The following is a 22,420-nucleotide window of genomic DNA, read 5'->3' as shown; positions in this document are numbered from 1 at the left end:
GCAAACGCGGCGCGGCGTCTTCCCGCTCGGGGGCCCTTTTCTCTTGGGCGAACGAGGCGGCGGTGGTCCGGACACTTGGTGAATAATTGGATTAAACAGCGAGAAGCAGAAAAGGTGACAGAGTTTGTTCCGCTCTGTGAACCCACCTGGACGGAAACAGAGACGCAGAACAAACGTGGATTCAGTCTCGTCACGTTCGTCAAACCGCAGTGTTTCCCTACATGTAGTTTATCGTCCGTGACTACAAACCTTCTCTAACCATTGAACTAACACCACATTCTTCTGATAATCGATTGTTTTGGTCGTTTTTCAAGCAAAAATGCACAAAGTTTTATTCATATAGCAACGAATCACAGCAGAGGTTCTCTCAGGGCACTTTTCATGTGGAGCAGGTCTAGACCAGACTCTCCCCCATGAGCAAGAACAAAACTCCCTTTTAACAGGTTGAAACCTTGAACAGAACCCGGCTCATTGGGGGGGTCTGCCTCGACCGGCTGGGCTGAGAGAGAACGGGGGGGGCATAGTAGACGTACGACATAAAGATGTGTAACTATAATCAGACTAATAACAACTGGAGCAGGATCGTGGGGCAGTAGGTGGTTTACAGGCACAGAGACACCTGTAGAAAGTGAGAGGAGGAGAGAGGAGAGAGATGAGGAAGAGGAGGAGAGAGATGAGGAAGACAAGGAGAGAGGAAGAGGAGGAGAGGAGAGGGAGAGAGGAGAGAGATGAGGAGGAGAGAGACGAGGAAGAGGAAGGAGAGGAAGAGGAAGGACAAAACTACAGGAGAGAGGAGAGGAAGAGGAGGAGAGAGGAGAGAGATGAGGAGGAGAGGAGGAGAGGGAGAGGAGGAGAGAGGAGAGGAGAGGAAGAGGAGGAGAGAGACGAGGAAGGACAAGACTACAAGAGAGATGGAGATGGAGAGGAAGAGGAGGAGAGAGGAGACGAAGAAGAGGAGAGAGAAGAGGAGGAGGAGAGAGGAGAGGAAGAGGAGGAGAGAGGAGAGAGACGAGGAAGGACAAAACTACAAGAGAGATGGAGAGGAAGGTTTTAATCCTGCTCCAGGTCTCCGGCCTCTACTGCGGTGGCTTTGACCGGTGGGGGCGTGTGTTCTAAGGCCCCGGACAGACAGTGACATGTGATCCAGAGTCCAGTCTGAGCAACAGATGAGTGTGTGGGAAGGTTTCTGGATTTTACCGATCTGGTAGAAATACGTCAGACCGTAAACCACCACTGGTGTGTGCGGTTTGAGTGTCTCCGACCGGACGCCAACCGGCTCCGAGGCCGCGGTTTTTCCTAGAGGTGTGAAGCTACGAGTTCGAGCCCAAGTCTGGACGGTGCGTGTCACCGACGGAGCTCAGCTGCGCTTCACAAGCGCGTTTCTGCCTCGTTAAAAAGCCGATTACCGAGCGGCGGTCGCGTCGGCTGGTTTTGTCCTGAACCGGAGGAAACCGCTGCGACGAGCAACAGGCTGGACGGCGTGAACGGTGATGCGTTCACTGACCGTTGTGGATAATGAAGAGCGTTCGAGCGGTGACGCCTTCACTTACTGTCGTTAAACTAAAGCGCTCGTGTTAGTCCTTGGGGACCTCCTTCGGGAAGTGGGTCAGCCGCTTGGCAGGGCAGGCCGGCTCGTTAGCATCGAGTGTAAACACACACACACACACACACACACACACCTCAGCCCCTCTGGCTGTAATTGGCAACCATGAAAATTACACACAGGCTTAATTAGCAGCTCCTTGGCACAGGCGGGAAACTAGATGTGTGTGTTTTCATCAGTAAGCTTACTTGATGACGACTGTGTGCGCGCGCGCGCACACACACACACACACTACAGGGATTTAATCATCTTCCCTGACTAGAACATGTCCAGGTAACTCGTCTTGTTAATGAAGGAGTCGATTCATCAACAGTGTTGGACAGCGGACGTGTGTGTGTGTGTGTGTGTGTGTGTGTGTGTGTGTGTGTGTGTCTGAACACGGTATAGAAGCAGCCGGAGTCTCCTTCATCCAGAGGTTGCTCTTTAATCTTCGGAAGTATCAACAATGCAGCTTGTATTCGCTGATACCTGAACTGGATCATCGCTGATCCTCGTGTCTAACACGAGGATCAGCGAGAAATAAATCTGTGAATTCAAACAGTGTTTGTCGTGGGCTCCTGCTGCAGAGGCAGAGCGTCCTCTTGTGGCTGCAGAGAGAAACTGCCGCTTCGTATTGATGGGTCTGATTTTTCAGCACAGGACACAAAACTTTACAGAAGGTTGTTTCTGTATTGGAACATTTTATCAGCAGTGCAAAACAGGTCACGTCTGCTAACGACGCTGTCGTTGTGCTTCATCCACTTCAGGTCCAGAACTTCAAGTGATGGAGATCAACCGCATCCAGGACCTGCACTGACACAAACCATAGCTAGTACTATTACCTCTCTCTAGTAGTAGTAGAAGTACTACTCTGACCTCTCCCTTTTAGTAGTAGTAGAAGTACTATTCTGACTTCTCCCTTTTAGTAGTACTACTCTGACCTCTCCCTTTTAGTAGTACTACTCTGACCTCTCCCTAGTAGAAGTACTACTCTGACTTCTCCCTAGTAGAAGTACTACTCTGACCTCTCCCTTTTAGTAGTAGTAGAAGTACTACTACTCTGACCTCTCCCTTTTAGTAGTAGTAGAAGTACTACTACTCTGACTTCTCCCTTTTAGTAGTAGTACTACTCTGACTTCTCCCTTTTAGTAGTAGTAGAATTACTACTCTCACCTCTCCCTTGTAGTAGTAGTAGAAGTACTACTACTCTGACCTCTCCCTTGTAGTAGTAGTAGAAGTACTACTCTCACCTCTCCCTTGTAGTAGTAGTAGAAGTACTACTCTCACCTCTCCCTTGTAGTAGTACTACTGACCTCTCCCTAGTAGTAGTAGTAGAAGCACTACTCTGACTTCTCCCTTGTAGTAGTAGAAGTACTACTCTGACCTCTCAATAGTAGTACTACTACTCTGACCTCTCCCTTTTAGTAGTAGAAGTACTACTACTCTGACTTGTCGCCTCCCTATTGCTTCTACTTGATAATGATTTCATTTTAAAGCGAAAACATTTTCATACCTTGAACATGGATGAGTCCAGTGTTTCCTGCACCATCAGTGGACGTCTTGTAAATCCAGCTGAAAACACAGAATATTTATTTAAATCCAACATTTCCTAAAAGACTTGTACTAACAAAATGTGATACATGTATAAAACGTAAATACTCAAAAGTATGTCATTTTTCATATTGTACGGTAATTTCTCAATTGCCTGCTCCTTTTCCTTTACACAGGATTTTACATTGTGTTTCATGTAGTAAAGATGCCATGTAAATAAACTTTATTCTTATGATTTGAGTTGCATCCGATTATTTTTTTTTGGACTGAACTACTAGAAAATTTGATAATACTATTTCCTCACATTTACTGTTCTTTCACAGACTAAAAATGCCCTCTGGTCTAATGCGGACACTGTCTATAAATTACCTCAATTTCTTCACTGATCCCGATCAGCGTGGTCGTCGATCTGGTCTCAAAGCACTTCCTGCGCACCCCCATAAAAATGGTCATACCTGGAGGAAATAGAAGTGAAATATACAAAGGAAAATTATCCACCCACACCGCCATGAATAGTCATCCTATTCTTGTTGTTATAAGGTTGTTTCAGTGCCAGGAATAAAACCTTTTCCCTTTTTTTAATGACAGAAAACGGTTTAATAACAAAAGGTCCGTTAAAGCAGGAGTATTCGGACCTGAGCAGCACAATGTCCTGTTTTATCCGATCAACAGTCAAGAAATGTTTAATTTACTGTCACGTGTGACAATGAAATGCTCCTCAGCAAATCAAACCCGCAAGAGAAGCCTGAACCAGCAAAGTAGCTAAAATGAACATTCAATTATCAAAATTGTGCCTCCCAATTTCCTAAATATGGACTCCTCACTGCAGCTCGATATTATGATCCAATCATGTAGGATGAGTATACTTCTACCACCACTGGCAATCACTTACAAAAACATAACTGACATTTATAACAAACATTATTTCTTATAGCAGGGAAGAGTTTTTACATTTTTTAAAGTTTTGAAAATTAAAGTTAAGACTGTAATTTTGAGCAAAGTGAATGAAAGGCTTCTTCAGACTTTAAGACCTGCAGATACTAGGTTGCCTTTATTATAATTTTATTGTATATGCACAGTTATGTATTCTTTTCATTATTTGTTTAATCTCTCCTCATAAAAGATGTGGCCAAAATGATCAGAGCCATTCCACTTAATGAAAAAACACAATTTTCTCTGAAATGAGCTGAAACTGACAAGTCACTGGCATCCTCTTTTCTGTATTCCACATTTAATGGAGCAGACACGTTGCTTTTGATTTTCGACGTAACCTTTTTTTTTTAATATATATATTACAAATAAAACTGGCATGGACAAAAATACTGGGACTGTAACAGACTGGACGGGAAAACAGAGGGTGTCTACAGGACGAGACCGAGTTAGAGTCTCTGCAGCCCTTAGAGTTGGTTGTGGAAAGGCTGCTGCTGCACAAATTCCTAAACATCATGGAGAACATCTCGCCCCTCGTCTCCCCTCCACCTCCAACCTCCACCTCCAACATCCACCTCCTGCTGGACAAACAGCGGAGCACTTTCAGTCAGAGACCTCTGCAGCTCCACTCCAGGGAGGAGGGGGGACTCCTCCTCTGACCGTTTTTCCTTGTAAGGCACAAACTGCTCACCTTGATTTTTATTGATCACATCTATTATATATATCGGATTAGTCTGTCTCAAGGTCTGTGCAGCTCTATACAATAATGCAATAATGTAGAGTGTATTGTAGCATGTTATATTAACACCACTGTACAGAGTATACTAAGTCTGTTTTGTTATTGTATATAACTTAGCCTTTAATTCCACTGTTTAAAAACAACCTTATTGTTTTTGGGATTTATGTGAAGTGCCTTCTGCAGCACTGTAATTTATCGTTCAGATTAATAAAGCATCTATCGGAGGACCTTATCCCAGAAGCATCGTGGCTTGTCAACATGCATTTTACCAAACTCCAGTCAGTCAGTTTTTTGTTTTTTCTGTCAAAAGTGGGTCTTTCCTGGGAGACTCTTCCGTGGACCCCACTTTCATTCAGAAAGTGTCCAGACACTGTTGTACATTGATCTTGGAGGTCATCTCGTATCTGCTTTAAAGTTTCAATTTCTACCATTCAATCTGGGGTCAGATTTCCTCTTGTGGACGTGGATCCAGGGAGGCCGGCTACAGTTACAGCTGTGGTCGCAGGAAAATCAGGTCTGGACTTGGAGCCTTTTCCTTGACCACGCTTCACCAATCATTTACTTTCTCCTGCCCATGTTCAGTGTGCTGCACACAATGATGCCGAACAGCTGAATGACCAATCACCCTAAAGAGTACCGATCATTTTGTCCAGGCCGTTTTAGAAGTTATTTGTAGAATAAGAAGGAATTCAGGTCTTTTAATAGATTCTCTCTTTTAATCTGAGACAAACCAAAGTTATGAAGGTTCGCACAGCAGAAGAGCTTCTCATTTCAACCAGGTGTCATTCCTCCTCTTAACACACATTCTCTGTGCTTTCTTTAGGTTACACTAGACTTGATTTGTTTAAACATCTAAAAACTAAATTGTTTATTATATGATGTTTTGTCTCAGCTTTAGTTTGATGAATAAAGTTTAGTTTTCTTGGTTATTTTAGTTTGGTTTGGTTTTCAGTTTTACTTAGTTTCGTGTTTAGTTTAGTTGACACCATAAACCAAAATCAACCCATACTAAAATGTGTTTATTCTGATTACCCTAGTCCTTGTTTGATTTAATTGAAGCGGCAGCTCTGGTGACAAAGACTGACAACACGACTCTACAGTTTAAAGTTATGTTACGCTTGTTATGAGCATCTGAATTTTGTAATATATGACACGACAAATTTAAAAAGGTCCAGTTTTTTCTGTTTTCTTTTGTATGGGCCAATGTCTTATGTTTTCTCTAGTTGATAAACTGATTTTAGAGTTTCTCTCTTCCTTTCTATTCATTCAGCTGGGTTTACAAAGGTCAAACAATTTCTCACTGCAGGTTTTATGTGGAAAGTTCTCAGTAAATAAGTGTAAAAGTGGCTGTTTTTTAGTTTCATACTGCAAAGATATTTTTCAAATCATGTTTTGACTTTTAATAGTAGAAATTACAACACCAACCAACAACCACTCAGACTCTTACTACAGTTTAACTTGTTTGCCCTTGTATTTTACCTAAATTCGACCTGGGATGAATCTTTGATGATGTACAATCAAACTGAGGTTAATATATTCTTTCAATCCTACTTGGACTGATATTTACGCATAACAACCTGAAGACCCAAATGTTTGCATCTTCGATTTTTTGGTGGTTTTTATGCATTTGATGTTGTTTGGTGTGGAGAGCTGCAATGACTAGTTGAATAATAAATGAATCCATAGGCAGAAAATAAATGGGGAACTATTTTGATAATTTTTTTGGTTGTTTCTTAACTAAAAAATGCCAAATATTTGCTGTATGCAGCTTCTCTAGTGTGACATTTTCAACTGACTGAAGAGAACAAGACATCTGAAGACTCTGGGAAATTTTGACGGGCATTTTCCCCTATTTTCTGACATTTAATAGACACGACTATTGACCAACCAAAGAATCGTTAGATTATTCGATTATAAAAGTGATCTTTAGTTGCAGCCTTAATGACAAACGTCGTATGGTCTTGCGAACACACTGTAGTAAAACTTGGTATTTAATGAACTTAGCATTGAATATAATTAACAAGATTTGACCACTTTGTCCTGGGATGAACTTAATTTATCTGTGTATTTAAACACTAGCGCTGAATCAAAAGACTAATACTATTAATTTCTAACTGGGTTTTAACAAGGTTAATGTGGTGTACCTTTACTACACATACCTCTTTGGTCTGTAAGCTCTTGAGAGCTGATATTTCCGTCCAGGCTGCAGCAGCTGAGCAAGTAGACCTGGAAGACAAGTAAAACACTCGAAAAACTTCCGCACACATCATCCACTCCAGTAGAGCCACATACTATGAACAGTGTAGGAAAATGTACACTGAACATTTTACAGGGTTTTTGGGGGTTCACGCTATTTAAATTTAACCCTCACACAGAAAAGCTATTTAACACCTATTCAATGATCATACCAACCGGATTATAAAACCAAGATGGAAAACCAGTGGGGACAATATGGCCCAAAATTATTACTATAGCACAGTTTTTCAGTACTGTCCAGCATTACGCAGCAATACAGCATATTGATATAATAAAAATAAATGCAACATGCACCCAAACAACTTAAAAATGATTCATTCATATAAGTTTTACTAAAAACTTTAACTTGAGTCCCCCCAAAAAAAGGGACTGAACAGCCTCCTGCTGCACAATGCAACTGTCACAACAATCACACACTTAGTTTAAAGGTGAAGAAGTCAAATTACTCAAGTTCTATGCTTTTAAAAGGTATTTGTACCTTTACTTAGGTATTCCCTTTTCCTGCTGCTTTTATACTTCTGCTCCACTCTACGATTCGGAATAAAATAAATAAACCTATCTATAATTGGTAATACTGTCCACTAAATTAATTTGATTTGAAGTTTAGTTTCTTTGCATTTTCAGGTTAGAAATAAAAAATATCAACAAATTCATTAATTAATTAATAATTATTCTATTAAGACTATTGCTCCTCAGGAAGAAAAGCAACTATTCAAGACATTAGGATGTCATTTACAAAATGTTCCAGTCTTAATGTTTTAAGTTTTTGAAACCATGATTTAAACTTTCAAATCTTAAATTCAACCTTTAAGTTCTTAGTTTTAATGTAATGACTTCTGACTGTAGTCTCGCCTCTAACTGTGTCATGATCTTGTGGCTCAAACTCGCGGAGGGGCGCGGACCTACGATCTAGTTTTCTGGTCTTTACTGGACACGAAATTGTGCTTCCTCTAGTTCCACGTCCAATTTATTACACAATTTATACAATGCAGAAGATCCCGGAAAGATGTCATACACTGACCGTAAAGACCAGGACGAGACGACAGAGGAACCGGGAGAGAGGGAGGCGGTAGGTCCCTGTCAGACTGTCACACCAGTACCGCCCCCCGATGCACATTCACACTTGGTTATAATACCAGTTCTGCCGTAAATGTGCATTTTATCTGTCTTTGTTGACAATGTTGGCGCAAGAAAGCGCCGTAAATAACGCTAAGTGTGTCTCGTCCGTTCTGTTGTGCCACGCTTTTGAAATGACAGTAGTTTCAGGTATGCTAATATTAGGCGGCTATTGTTAGCCTAGCCAGCGTAGCCAGTCTGACTAGTCCGTATCAGAAATTTAGAGCCAACCTACCAAATACTGCGTGTTTTATAATTGGCATGTTGACTTTATTATGTATTTAAAACGTAACCAGGTAAAGTATTGCGTCACAGTATTTGCGGTATATCTGGGCCCCGAGCTTCGGTGGAAGTGACTGAGAAACCGGGGATTTAGTCACAGAGACGCAAACACACGCACTAAAAACGGCTGAAGACGGAAATGAGGCCGACAGATAAGGCTAAGGCTCAGGCTCAGGCTCAGGTTAAAGCTAATGCTAAGGTTCAGGTTCAGGCTCAGGCTCAGGCTCAGGTTAAAGCTAATGCTAAGGCTCAGGCTCAGGCTCAGGCTAAAGCTCAGTATCAGGCTCAGGCTCAGGTTAAAGCTAATGCTAAGGCTCAGGCTCAGGCTCAGGCTCACCGTTAATTAATTAGCTCGTTAGCCTCACCTTTGCGCCGCAGGTGTGTTCGGTGTTCTGCGGCCGTTTGAGTCATGCGCGACAGCTCCAGCGTTTGTTTTACCGTCCACACTCCTCCAGTAATGCAGTTTTTCACAGTGCTGCTGAGCCAGAGCGACGGAGCGTCGGCTCAAACGGTGGTTTTACTCCGTATTTTCACTCTTTTTTTACCGCTTTGCTTCTCCCCGCTCTCCTCTCCTCTCTGCAGGTCACGGCGCACGCCAGCGGACAACGGTGAACAAAAAGCCGATTGGTCGGCTGATTCCGCTCAACCTAGCAACCGCCTCTGATTGGTGGGAACATACGCTCTAATCTGCGCAGGTTGAGGAATCAATTAAAGGGGGATTCCACCAAGTTTACTCGTTAAAGGTGAGTTTAGTAATCGCAGAGGGAACTACTTCGACTGAAGAAAACCCTAAAACAAGATCCCTTGTTGGGTAATTAAAGTAAAACATTTTGGGGCGATGTGCAGTGCAAGTTGTTTTCTTGGAGACCAACTGAATTTGCAGGGGAATAAATCCCTATTGGCATCATCATCGTCATTAGAGCTGAAACAATTGGTGGCTTAATTTAAATCGAGGGAGAGAAAAATAACCAATTAAACATTTCAGTCATTTTTCGAGTAAAAATTGTGATAAAATGTTAAATATTATCTGGTTCCAAAATCTGAAATGAGGGACTTTAGTGCTTTCCTTCTTAAATGTGATTGTAAACTGAATATCTCTGGAGTCTTCAGCGAACAAGAGAGGACGATGAGATTAACATTAGTTGCAGACCTAATCCTCATTTACTGATCCTAAATACTAATTTTATCCTTGGTAATATTTTGCATAATGCTAAAAAAACATCCTTTGTTACCTTTCTTTTGTCAACTGCCTTCATCCCTGAACGGAGCCAAAAGATTGTTGAATTTCACCATTAATCTGGGTCAATCTGAAAACCTCTGGTACTCTTGGAATTTGTGTAACTTTGTTTTTGTAGTTATTTACTTATTTACATTTTTCTCTTTTTCTTTAATTTCCTCCTCCTTTTTTATTCACTTAACATGTTTGCTGTTTTTATTTAGCTCTGTCTGGTACCTTTTTTAGATATACATTTTTATTTTTACAATTCCATTTATTGGTTTTCTTTTGCTTTATTTAAAAAAAAAAAAAAAAAAAGGCTCTCAATTTAAATGCTTCAAAGTATGTTACATACATTATGTATATATATATTATATATCACCCTAAACCTGATAAAACTTGGTCAGAAAAGAGGGAGCTGGTTATCAAACTACTAAAAGAAAAAAAATGGTACTAAAGTAAAAATCCTTGACTTTTACTCATATTCACAAATTTAAGAATAAAAACAATTTATCAAATTTATTGAGACTTAAAAATGCTCTTACATTGGAGAGGTCCAGCATGGAGTAAAATTTTAGAAGTCTGCACTACAAAGAGGTGATAACGTGAGCTGTACAATATGTCACTGTGAGTCAGTATAAAAATTATCTGTAGCAATTGAGAACAAGGTGGTTTCAACCTGTCATTTGTAAAACAACTTTTATTGCGTCTTGAAATTCTCATTAATCTATTTCTCTGTTGTACTTATGAATTTCTTTTCTTTTTGTTTCCATTTAAGCCCATAGCCTATTATTTCATCCCTGCTTGTATATTTATAAAATACATAAATACATTCAATTGACGCTAATTTCCCATGTCAATTGTTACTGAGATATTAAGGATTTCACACAGATAAAAAATTTTAAGATTAAAATGTAATATTTTTTTTTATTTTTGATGGCAGACAAAGTAAATCCTTAGCTGTGACCTGATTCCACAGTACACTGCACACAGTCTGAACAGTATCTATTAATACTGTACCAATAGTACCATTATTCTGACATTTTTTGCAGTTATTTAATGTGCAAGGCAGCAACATGCTGTACTGTTTTATACGAACAGCCTTGTAAAGGCAGTCTCACTGCTGAGGACCAGAGCCAATTATACGTGATCAACAGATGGTAAAAATGTTTTCCAAAAAATGTCAGAGTTACTGTTTCCTTCGGCATGCCCCGGAGCTGTTTCGCCACCATCTACAATTCTGTTCACATGTCCACACACCTCTGGCCATGACTTATTTTAATATCCATCTAAAATAAGAATAATAACATTTGATGCGTTTTTTGTTTTTTTTGTTGCTTTTTTTCCCCTCAACCTTCAAATAATCTCGTGTATTTCCCCTGATACTCTTCAGCTTTTCTTAGAGCCCCACCAGTATCAGAGCTAAGCTATAAAACGGTGTAAATATTTCTACCAACGACTCTGATGTGTTTGTGATGAGCATCAGTGAGTAGCTGTGACAAACCAGAGAGAGACGGACTGAATTTAATGGCTGCAGCAGGTGAATAAAGTGCTTCCACTTCTGATAATGTGTCCTTAAAATGTCTTTCTTCAGCTCGTCTGACTTTTTGCTTCATCATGCCATTACCTCCTCCTCCCTGAACACGGGTGTGTGTGTGTGTGTGTTTGTGTTGCCCGTAATGGACTGAATGGAGGTCCAAGGCTGTGAGAGCGGTCTAATGGGTTTATATTTACCTGCCTGCCTCCAGATGCTCCTCAATTTGTTCCATTAGAAACACAACAAAAAAAAACAAAAAAAATAGCGGCCCTTCAGAGAAATTACTCTGCGGCAGAAATAGCTATTACAGAAAACGCTTTACATAATCTGTACATCCAAAGCCTCGGCTTTAACATTTTTCATTTATTTAACACCAAAGCTGATGAACAAAGCCGTGCCTGCAGGGCTGTGGTCAAGACTAATCTAAAAGGAGCTCAAAAGCAAGTCGGGACTAATTTCTGACGCCCACACTTGAACTATAATGAACTACAAAACTAAAATTATTATTATTATTATTATTCTAATGTTGCTGCAACCTAAAAGGAAACTTCCAAGTGGACATATGGTTTTAAACAGAGGCTCCCGGTGGAACACTGACCTTTAGAGAAAACCTCTACGTGGATGTAGAGCCTTAAAAAGAGGCTACAGGTGGACGGAGAGCCTGAAAAATGACCTTTCCCCAGTGGCCCGTTAAACGAGATAAACCTGGTGCGGATTCTGCATTGGTCACACTGGGCGTCCAGACAAAGGGAGGATGCTGCAGCAGGTGTGTCTGAGTGTAACTGTAAGCCCTGACCTGCAGGTTTGAATCCCGTCTTCCCTCCGGTGATGACATGTCAGTTCGGTGTTAATCTGCCAAATCTGCCGCCTGACATTTAAAACACAGCAGCAGCACTGAGGCAGCGGATGTCACTTTCATCCTGCCATCTTTAGTTTCAGTGCTCTTTTTTTATTAAGTTTGTTTGTTTGTTTGTTTGTTTGTTTGATTTTTAAGTTTTGAACCCACCTGAAGGACGACGTGGTTCCTGTTTTGCCTGGTTATTGTTCATTTGTTTGTCCAATCTGTGCCTGTGGTGCCAAGAAAACCTGAAAACAGACAAAGCACACAAAGCGTTACATAACAAAAAATCCATAAACAATACGTAGCAACAACAGTTATCACATGAATTTATGTGTTTTCCTAAAAAAGTTCAGCTTGTGGAGTTACAGGGTTTTCATTGGAGAGAAAGTGTGTGTTTGTGTGGGAGGAGGAGGAGGAGGAAGAGGATGATGTCTCATTGATTGTCCATTTTCATGCAGCAGTGTGTGTTTACGAGCATGAATGAATGTTGGTGATGACGTTGTTCTATCTGTTTGTGTGTGTGGGGGTGTGTGTGTGTCCTTGGCCGACAGAATATAAAAGTCGGCTAAATGGTCAGAGCGACAAAAGAAGAGGGAAACGACAGAAACGACAGTCCGACGGCCGAACGACAAGAAAACACCAGCAATAACAGAAAGAAGACGAGGGACCAAGAGACAGGACAGTGTGGTGAGGACATTCATTAATAGTTATATATTCAGTTTAAAAACCTTTATTTTTTTCCAAATTAAGTTAAATTCTTTGAGTTATAAAATATCATGTAATAAATACTAACGTATTAAAAACAACAACCAAAGTCAGTAATTTTTAAAAAGTTTACACAATCGTTACCAAATGGTTAAAGAATATAAATTGAATGTGTGCAGCATCATCTCTTAATGTCGTCGTAGAGGTAAGAAAATAAGACAAGATTACGAAAATCTAAGTATAAATTTATAATTATATTAAATAAAACTTATTACTAATTTAAAAGGTAGGAAACAAGGATAACATGTATAAGTTACGTTACTTTACAATAAAATCAGATAAATATGACATGAAATAAATGAAAAAAAATGGAAATTAAAGACAAGCTTTATGTTATATTCATTATGATACAGATATAAATATATTAAAAAAAACCTATATTGATATAATTTATGAAATAAATATCATTTTGTGCATTTTTTTTAATTTTCTATATTTTCTATTTTTCTATTTTCTATTTTTTTTCTTCATGTGTTAAGAAATTTATATTCTATTCTAATTCTATTCTATTCCTTATCTCATACTATACAGTAATGATACATGGATTTTTAGTTCTATTGTATTTATTAAAATGTCTATCATATTTTATTATTTATAATGTATTTGTTTTTTTTACATATGTTTTAAATAAAATAGTATAAAAGAAAAATAAAATATACTGTAACATACAATGAAAAATAACCAAAAAGACAGGTGAGGTTTTTTTTCCCTTTATGTGTCTCCAAGTGTGATGTGCCATTTTTTTGTCCTTGTCTCTGCTTGGCTGACAGGAGAATGTGTCCTGTGTGGCTACTGGTTGCTGTGGTGGTTGTGGGCATGGCCAAAGGAGCGGCCAGTCAGTGCTGGGAGCATCCGAGCTGTCAGGACCTAAACTCGGAGAGCAGCATGATGGTAACACACGTAGACGTGCACAGAAAATACTTACAGTAGAATCCACATAGAACCAGATTTACCACTTTCTCCTGAGGATCATTTCATTTGTATAAATCAATTTGGGTTTGTTTTTTTTTCATTATTTATGTCTTTTAAGAGCTAAAGAAAATGTTTCACCCTGTTTGTCATTAAAATTATATCCTACTCCTAAAATCCTACCTATCCTACCTAAAACAAACAACCACTGTCCTGTAGTTTTGTCCCCCACATAAAGTTAAAAACACACAGAAAAACAAACACCACTTTCTATCGTCTAGTGTTGCAACTGTTATAAAAAGTCCCCAAAATACAGTCAAAAACACACAGAAAAACGAGATGCATGAGCCATAATGCACTGCAAGCATGGCCAGACCGATCTACTATGGGGCCCGGGCAAAGACTTGCTAATGGGCCCCAAAATGCCCCCCGTTGCCCGAGCACAACATACAATCATTTTTTTCTCAGTTTGCTCTTATTTGTTTTTGTTTCTTTTTTTTTTTACAAATAAGTTTAACAGAAAAAATAAGAAAACATTCAGGACTGAGGCCAAACTTTTGACTCTAATTTCTTACCTTCACTACGTCTCCTCTCCTTCTCCACCTCCTCGTGTTCTCCTGCAGGAGTGCATCCAGCTCTGTCACTCTGACCTCACCGCCGAGAACCCCGTCATGCCAGGCAATGCCCACCTACAACCGCTCCCTCTGTCAGACCCCTCCTCCTTCGTCCTGCCATCCTCCTCCTCCTCCTCCTCCTCACCTCAGGCCAAGCGCTCCTACTCCATGGAGCACTTCCGCTGGGGGAAGCCCGTCGGTCGTAAGCGCCGCCCAGTCAAAGTCTACACCTCCAACGGCGTGGAGGAGGAGTCTGCCGAAGTTTTCCCCGGAGAGATGAGGAGGCGGGAGCTGGCTAGTCAGTTAATGGCAGCAGAGGCGGAGGAGGAGAAGACGCAGGAGGTGATGGAGGAGGCGGGGGAGGAGCAGCAGCAGCAGCTCCTGGGCGGCGTCCAGGAGAAGAAGGACGGTTCGTACAAGATGAAGCATTTTCGCTGGAGCGGCCCGCCGGCCAGCAAACGCTACGGCGGCTTCATGAAGAGCTGGGACGAACGCAGCCAGAGGCCGCTGCTCACGCTCTTCAAAAATGTCATCAACAAAGACGGACAGCAGCAGAAGTGAGGGGGGGAGGACGGGAGGAAAGGGGGCGGAAGGAGAGAGGGATAACTTTTTACACAGCTGATTGGCAGGCAGCGAAGTGTTCTCATTGGCCAAGGAAGCTCGTTAGCAGACAAATTAGTGACATCAAAAAGCTGTGAATCTTTAACTTGATCCTGGATGAGTGGAAGAGAGATAAAGAAAGAAAATGAGAGAGATGTTTTGATATTTATTGATTTATGTAAATAACTGTAAATGACATGGAAACATAAAGAGATATTTGCAAGCAGAAGACGAGGTGTTCTTTTCTGTTTGTCCATCTGTCTGTCTTTTGTTTCTACAGCTACACAACATGCACTACTCCTTAACTCTTAATATTAAAAAACAATCCTCTACGTTTTGAATTAAATCACACCAGATGCAGCGTCGGTTAGAAAACAAACTGTGCTCACCAGGCCCAACTTTGTCCACAGCACATCTGTGGATAACGCTAACGGCTGCAGATTTACTGCATGAATACGCAGTCATTGTTTGATTTCAAACAGAAAAAGACAAAAGCAGCTTCTCATTTCCGGCTGGCGACCATCGACCTTGAGTCGGTTGGACATGCTGTCTCTGGCTGACTTCTTTTAAAATGAAAACTTGGTTTTAATCCTAAATATTTTTTTCTATAACACAACATGATATAATTCATGACTAAATAAGCAACAGATTTGGCGGGACCTTTTTATCGGCCGATTTGAGCTGATTGCACATAAATCGGTGATTATAAACTCAGACCAGTGACATGCGATTAAAGTAACTTAAGCCGCGGACAGGTGTTTGACCTATTTTATCATCAGTCCACCAGGGAGCGCTGCGACGCCACTGTCGGCAACACATACCCTGATCCTCTTCGTGGCGAGGCGCCCATTTTTACCCGTAACACCTGAGTGATAATAAAACCACGTGACATTTGTTTAACCTGAATAAGTCTGACGGCCAGTGTGTCGGCTGCGTCGGCCATAACCCGCTGACGAACCTGACTTTAGGTTTGTTTGTTAAACAATCAGTCAGATGCTAAAAACCACGCACGCTTACGGTTTGATCTGTTGCTAAATGTGTTAGCCGGGAAGTTAGCTGATGCCATGGCTTGTCAGTGGAAGACAGTTGACGTATAGTGTTACACTCATCCTGCCCAAATGATAAATATAAATAAATATATCTGCGACTCAACAGTCAGTACAGTTACAGTCGGTGCATTGGAATCACGTTAGCTTTTCCCTCGTCCCGGCAGTTTGTCTCAAAAGTTTAAAGCAGAGACACCGTCTTTTCCCAATCAACGCTACCCCCCCTCAGCTAATGTCTGCCCATCACACTTCAAACAGCTGGTAACACTAGAGGGAGTATTAGACCAGAAAAACACAAACGTGTGCAAAGTGGAAGCTGATTCAGACGCTCCAGGTTGAATAATAACTAAATGTCAAAAAATCCTTATCCTTATCCTGTTTATGTTCTTCTGTTGAAATGAAATCGGCACATTTATCGTTATCACATATTTTAAACCCTCAAATACCAAAATCAGCCTCAAGGCCCCTCAAGTATCAGTTGTGCTTCATGCGACTGTTTGCTTGTGATTTGATCAGATTCAACTGACAAATGTCATCAGCTTCAGATTCAAAATGTTGCTAAATCCTTGTTGGCGCACTGAAATACCTGACCTCAGGTTTTTCCAACTGAGCATCGCCCACTTTAAACCAGTGAAACCAGTCCAAATACAGAAATCTGTCCCATGAAATAACCCAAACCGCTCTAAACGTGACAAAAAAAAAAAAAAATTGTGCTCATGTAAGATCCGATCACCAGGAGCTGATTGGGAAAAATTTGTTTTCAGGGTCTTGAATATAAACTTGATGGCTACATACTGTACATGATGAGTCAGTGTCCTCACCGGTTTCATGATCGGTGGGTCCCTGAGCTCCGAGCCCTGATGGACGAGACCACGAGACATTTGTCATCCGGCAGCAGGAAAATGAAATGCTCCTGCAAAAAAGCCTTCGCAATGATTATATCATCTAATAAAATCAGAAAGCTCACGGACACACTGGAGGCCGGGATCAGTCATCACAGATACTGTTAATAACTTCACAACGTGTAAACAGCAGATTACGCTGCCGGTTGAAACAATCAATGAATCAATAAACTAACACATTTATATCAATATTTTATTAGAGCAGTCTCCTACCAAGTGTACAGATTCACCTCTGATGATCAAACTGAGGGAGAACAGTGACAAAACTCACACACACTTTAAAAACAGAAAACAAAAAAACAAAAAGGGCTGGATGATGAACAAAGGTTTGTTTTTAACAGGAATCAGAAATCAATCACTCAATCAATCAATCAACTTCTCATTTGAATCAAAAAAAAATCTGACTTCTAGACAAAAAACATCCTCTGAGATAAAATTAGCGAAAAAATCCTAATTCATGTTACGTATTTTCATTTAAACTAACCAGTGTTGATGTGACGACTCCTCCCCTACCTCCTTCTTTCCTTCCCTACCTCCTTGTGTCCTCTCCTAACACGCCACAGTAAGGAAAGCGCTTTAACAGAAAAACAGCTGGTGAGCTATTGCTGAATGTGTGTGTGCGTCTAATAGACGCACAGGTCAGGAAACTTCATCTCGTAGAGCGGCGTGGAGCGAGGCGGCGCGTGTCCGGACGGAGACGGGGGAGGACGTATGATCAGATCAAAGACCTGATCCAGTTTAGACTGAAGCAACGAGGTCTGGGGAGAGAAATCAACTTTATTTAGATCGATATCAGAAAAATATTAAAAACATTCAAAGTATATCAAGTCAGAAAACGTAATGTCAGAGCAATAAAACCACGACTAGATAAAATGATTTCCATTGTTCATTGCTTTCTAATATTTAAAGTCCACTCAGACTCTGGTCCCTACAGAGAGATCCTGATCACCTCAGTCCTCTTTTTCATCGGTTTCACAACTATTTCATGTTTTCTACTACAACGTTAAAGCGATGCCTCCTTGCAGCACTTGTCTCTTTCTAATCCTCTCAAACACTAAGAACAGTCTGGAGCGCTTTTAGTTATGTATGAAACTCATGGTTGAGCACAGGCTACAGACAAAACCTACCTCCCTACCAACCAACCGGCTGCAGCATTTTATCAAACCTGAGTCCAGGATCTAATCTGCTCATGGGAGTGCAAAACCTTCTGAATCCTTTATCGAAGTTCAAAATAACAATAACTCCAAGATTTGGAACCGTTACCACCTTCTGCTGTTTGAGAACACAGAAATGTAAATGACGTCTCTAACCTGTAGCTCCAACCTGAAGTGAAACGTTGATGAAATACGTATCTGACACATGGAAATAACAATGAGGTACACACCTTACTTCCACCAGCTGCCTGAGGTCCTGATTCAGAAGGGTTAAGTTGATCGGCTTCGATAATTGATGAGACAATCAATAACGTTTAACTGGGAGTTTCTTCTGTCAACTGACCTGATCGCTTGACTCTGCTGTTGTTACTGAACGACTCACAAAAGACACTTGACGAGCACAGACTGGGGAAGAGGGAGTATGAAGCGAACGGCCGCCAGAACGTGGCGTCTGGTTTACGCTGCGACAGCCTCTTTATGGGCTGAAGATGACCTCACTCGCCAATGACCGATTAGAGCAGAATAAACCCTCTCACCCTGGCTCCACAGTGGGCAGCGATTTCCTCAAATGGAGCCGTCTGAAACCTCTCCACCACCTGCATCCTCTTCCTCCTCTCCTCCTCCTCCACACTCCCTCTGTCCTCTGAAAGACAGCGTTTTAACAACAGGATTTTTGCCTTTGTCCACATTTATTTTGCAGTGTTATATGTATTTATCATGCTTTACACTCAGGTCTGAGCTCTGTGTGTTTACGAGGCTGCGAGACAAATTTTCCTGTGAGAACAATAAAGTTAAAGCTGAGTGACATGGAATTTTTATTTTATTCCCTTTATGTCCTTAATGTTAGATTAATCAAATATACAAAGAATGATTCTGCATGTATTCTGCCAAACTGTGAGTTTGTGTTATTAGTCTGATTTTCACTCATTTCTTGTGTGTCCTTTTTGCTTGTTAATGGAAACTAGATAATCTCCGTGTTTGTTGTTGCTACAGAACTTTTCTGTTTTAAATTCTACTACTACTCCTAATAGATTATGATGACTTTAATGATATGATTTACATGTTATGTGGATTTCTTTACATGTTATTTCCTCTCTGATATAATGTCTGTTTGGGGCGTCTTTATAAAGTTTGGTGGACGGTGAAAACACCAGGGAGAATGACGGAATACTCATTATATGGAAATATTATCGTGTAATTTTTGATATAGATTAATAGATTAAACCCATGTTTTCTATATTTTACACACGATGTCAAGCCAATCAGAATCCTTCAACCTGAAAAAAGAGAAAGTGAGGCAGAGAAGAAAGAGAGTGTTAAGCCCAGCAGGAGAAAAAAACAATAATTTGTGTGCATCAGATAATAAATTGTGCTCTGCAGTTAAAAAATGGTGCTTATGAATCAGCAGAACACAGCGTGTAACTACAGCTGACTCATTTTATCATGTGATTAAGGCACGAGAAAAGGTAGAAAATCAGAGTAGAGTGGATGAGAGTTTTATTCAAAATCAAAATACAAAAAAACAGAAACAGTGAATCATCCGTTTGTACCGATTTGAAATCAGTCACTTACCAATGGCGTTCTTCAGCGTCTCAAAGGTGATCTGCTCTGTCTGAGGTTTCTAGAGAGGACGGAGATGGACACATTATCAACACATAGGTAGATAGACAGATAGATGATAGATAGATAGATAGACAGATAGACAGATAGATAGACAGATAGATAGATAGATGGATAGATAGATGATTGATAGATAGATAGATACCTGCTGTGCATCAGGACAGTTCCAAGGGTCCACGTCCATCTGCAGGGAGACGACGTCTCCAATACTCTTCCTCTTAGACAGACGATCCTCATCTGAAATACACACAGTCTGAATACTAGAAACAGCAGTGAACAGACGGGAGCACGGAGTCTTTTACTGTGTGTGTGCGTGTGCGTGCACGCACGCGTACCTGTTAGCTGAGGTGTGTACACTGTGTTGAAGCGTTCGGCGTGCGCGCCGTAGCTGCTTCCCATCAGAGCCTCGCAGATCTTTGATTGGACAAACAGAAGGGCTTCGTCCAACTTCAGCTCACCTTCTGGCAGTCTGACACACACACACACACACAAACGCGCACACACACACACCCAGTAACACCAGTCAAACGATAATGGAAAATCGGTATGGACAGTGAGGCGTACAAGTATTTATCAAGTATGAACCGACTGACATTTACATCACTTTTTTCTCAGTAGTTCCCAGATGTATATCACAATAATTCATCAATAAAGCTGAGCTGTACCTGAATAAGTGGCAGGCAGCTGATTGGTAGATTAGGCAATTAAATTATAGTCAGTGAAGTTTCTGCTAAAAATGACACCTGCCCATCAGCAGTTGATGAGCTCCTTAGCTACTGTGTACTACACATCTGTAACACAGCTGTTGACTATCTTGTGCTGCATAATGATAGTTAACCTGCATCTCGATAACGTCCCACAAACGCCTCTGTCTCTCTACCTGGGTTTGTCACAGAGGACGTCTTCAGGCAGCAGGTGTGGCGCCTCCTTCTGACGACTCTCTATGACCTGCAGACACACAAAACATAAACGAACTACATTTGATGCCGCGCAGACACACGCCTTCACTTTTCGTGTTCGCACACGCACACGCACGCACACACACCTGCGTGACGTGTTGGTGCAGCGCTGCAGGCGGGCCGAGCTGGGACAGCAGCTGCAGGAAGGCGGCACAGACGGCGTGGACGCCACAGCGGTTAAAGACCGACAGATACTCCTGATTGGACAACGCCAGCTCCTGAGCAGCCAATCACAGAGCAGAGGAGGGATGACCAATCAGCGGGAAAGCTACGACTTAACATTATTTGTACTGTCATTGCCGTTATTACAGAAGCTCCGTTCACCTGCAGAGCCAGGACCAATCGGATCAGGTCCACCACCACCTCCTCGGTGGCCAGTTCCACAGTCAGGACGGCCAGTAGGGTGAAGAGAGCCTGATAGTGGCCCCGCCCGCTGCTCTCCTCCTTGCAGGCCAGGTAGACGTGCCTGTAGAGGCGCTGAGCATGCTGCGCACACGCACGAAGCACAGAACTGAGCTGCATTACCGCTTTGAACCGTCATTACTCTGCCACTTCATGCAACTTCAGATAACGGCGACTACAATCAGAAAAAGTGGATTTCCGGGCCTCGATTGAAGATACTTGCTGCTCTGCACAATCTCAGCGTCGTCTCTTTCTTTTAACATTTATTCAACCGGCGGAGGCTTTTTCCCAAAGCGACGCACAAACGAGGTGTGTTTTGCGTGAGGCGTGAGATGTGGCCGCACGTAGGCAGGTTAATTTCTGTGTGACAGGACGTAGTGGGGAAGAAGGTTTGTTTCATTCAGGGTGAGACGAGCTGTCGTTCGATCTGCTGAACCCAATAATCCGATCAAATTTCCACGTGGAGCAATAATCGAACTACTTTTAGCATTTCCCTGAAACGCCGCTCAGGGAAGTGGAAAGTGTCTAAAACTTGATCTTCTCTCGACTTATCGGTGACAGCATTTAAAATGTCAGTGGCGGCTGATTCCACCAACAGATTGAAATGCACAAAACGAGATTTGCCGCGCCTGTTATTCTCTCACCTTCCTCGTGAACAGGTTGTCCTGTCGAGAGCACCTGTCCCCCTTCAGCTCCAACACCGAGACATCGAACGCCGCGCTGAGGACACACAGAGAGACGGTGTAAAGCCGGCGCTCAGGATGTCAAGCGGCCCCCGGCGGGGCAGCGTGCAGTGACGCCGGCCCGCCGCGGGGTGTCGCCAGTCCCCTGCCTCGGAAGTGTGCTACTTCTGCTGGGGCGAGACCTGGCTGTGCTGAGTCTGGCGGCGTTGTGGCGCCGGTCGATGAGCGAGGTGAGGATGGAGAGGACCAGCAGACGGATCTCGGGGTCCTCCATCAGAGTGAAGGAGAGCAGGGGCTCCAGGAAGGACGAGGGCAGCGCCGTCAACAGGTTGCTGCTTTCATACCGCTCTGACACCTGAGGCAGGGACAGAGATTATACACCGGTCTCTACTGGGGTCTTTCTGGGTCTGAAGTCTCTGGACTGCAACCCTGAAAGGACTATTCAGTGATTTTAAGGACCCCCTACGAAGAAAAAGTCTACCACTTTCATTTAGTCTCTATTTACCTCGGACGCTGGACATGTCTCACCTACACGGTCCTTTGAAAGACCAGTTTGCAGAGGAGATTTTGTCACAGACGTCATCCGTGTGCACAAATCGTAGATGGGTTCAGTGCTAAATTGTCTATTTCACCACGGTCAGGCCCTCAAAGGTCCCCAGTGCTGCATGACTCCATGAGCCCACGGATATAACTGGTAAAACATTTTATATCCTACA

General features: G+C 42.0%; 2 protein-coding genes and 1 long non-coding RNA gene across 9 annotated transcripts in view; 1 reads left to right on the top strand and 2 right to left on the bottom strand.

Moving 5' to 3' along the window:
- LOC120798055 (pro-opiomelanocortin) overlaps nt 1–15,156 on the top strand; it is a 40,540-nt gene extending 25,384 nt beyond the window's left edge. Inside the window, exons 1-5 of one of the 7 annotated variants that reach the window (XM_040142047.1) lie at nt 8,098–8,127; nt 9,039–9,199; nt 12,602–12,737; nt 13,586–13,706; nt 14,348–15,156. In XM_040142047.1, the coding sequence (XP_039997981.1) occupies nt 13,590–13,706; nt 14,348–14,899 (669 nt within the window). In that variant the 5' untranslated portion in view covers nt 8,098–8,127; nt 9,039–9,199; nt 12,602–12,737; nt 13,586–13,589 and the 3' untranslated portion in view covers nt 14,900–15,156. Of the gene's footprint in view, nt 1–8,097; nt 8,205–8,229; nt 8,325–8,793; nt 9,200–11,065; nt 11,213–12,601; nt 12,738–13,585; nt 13,707–14,347 lie in introns of those variants that run through there. The other 6 variants (XM_040142049.1, XM_040142048.1, XM_040142046.1 and 3 more) reach the window with 6 other exon arrangements.
- On the bottom strand, nt 1,976–9,125 carry LOC120798057. Its single transcript, XR_005708614.1, has 5 exons — nt 8,822–9,125; nt 6,962–7,028; nt 3,503–3,588; nt 3,096–3,154; nt 1,976–2,390 (listed from the first exon to the last, which is right to left on the bottom strand). It is a non-coding gene; the product is annotated as an uncharacterized LOC120798057 (long non-coding RNA).
- Nucleotides 15,157–17,105: 1,949 nt separating the features above from the next.
- The window catches only part of LOC120798360 (protein EFR3 homolog B-like), a 21,499-nt gene continuing 16,184 nt past the window's right edge, over nt 17,106–22,420 (bottom strand). Inside the window, exons 12-21 of the mRNA XM_040142609.1 lie at nt 21,887–22,059; nt 21,666–21,741; nt 20,944–21,105; nt 20,706–20,837; nt 20,541–20,608; nt 19,996–20,129; nt 19,806–19,897; nt 19,613–19,661; nt 18,577–18,683; nt 17,106–17,644 (exon numbers count right to left, since the gene is read on the bottom strand). Of these exons, the coding sequence (XP_039998543.1) occupies nt 17,510–17,644; nt 18,577–18,683; nt 19,613–19,661; nt 19,806–19,897; nt 19,996–20,129; nt 20,541–20,608; nt 20,706–20,837; nt 20,944–21,105; nt 21,666–21,741; nt 21,887–22,059 (1,128 nt within the window). The 3' untranslated portion in view covers nt 17,106–17,509. The remainder of the gene's footprint in view (nt 17,645–18,576; nt 18,684–19,612; nt 19,662–19,805; nt 19,898–19,995; nt 20,130–20,540; nt 20,609–20,705; nt 20,838–20,943; nt 21,106–21,665; nt 21,742–21,886; nt 22,060–22,420) is intronic.

Source organism: Xiphias gladius, chromosome 13 (assembly GCF_016859285.1).
Source record: "Xiphias gladius isolate SHS-SW01 ecotype Sanya breed wild chromosome 13, ASM1685928v1, whole genome shotgun sequence".
Classification (NCBI taxonomy): domain Eukaryota; kingdom Metazoa; phylum Chordata; class Actinopteri; order Istiophoriformes; family Xiphiidae; genus Xiphias; species Xiphias gladius.
The sequence above is the reverse complement of the archived record's forward strand: the minus strand, read 5'-3'. Positions and strand labels throughout refer to the sequence as shown.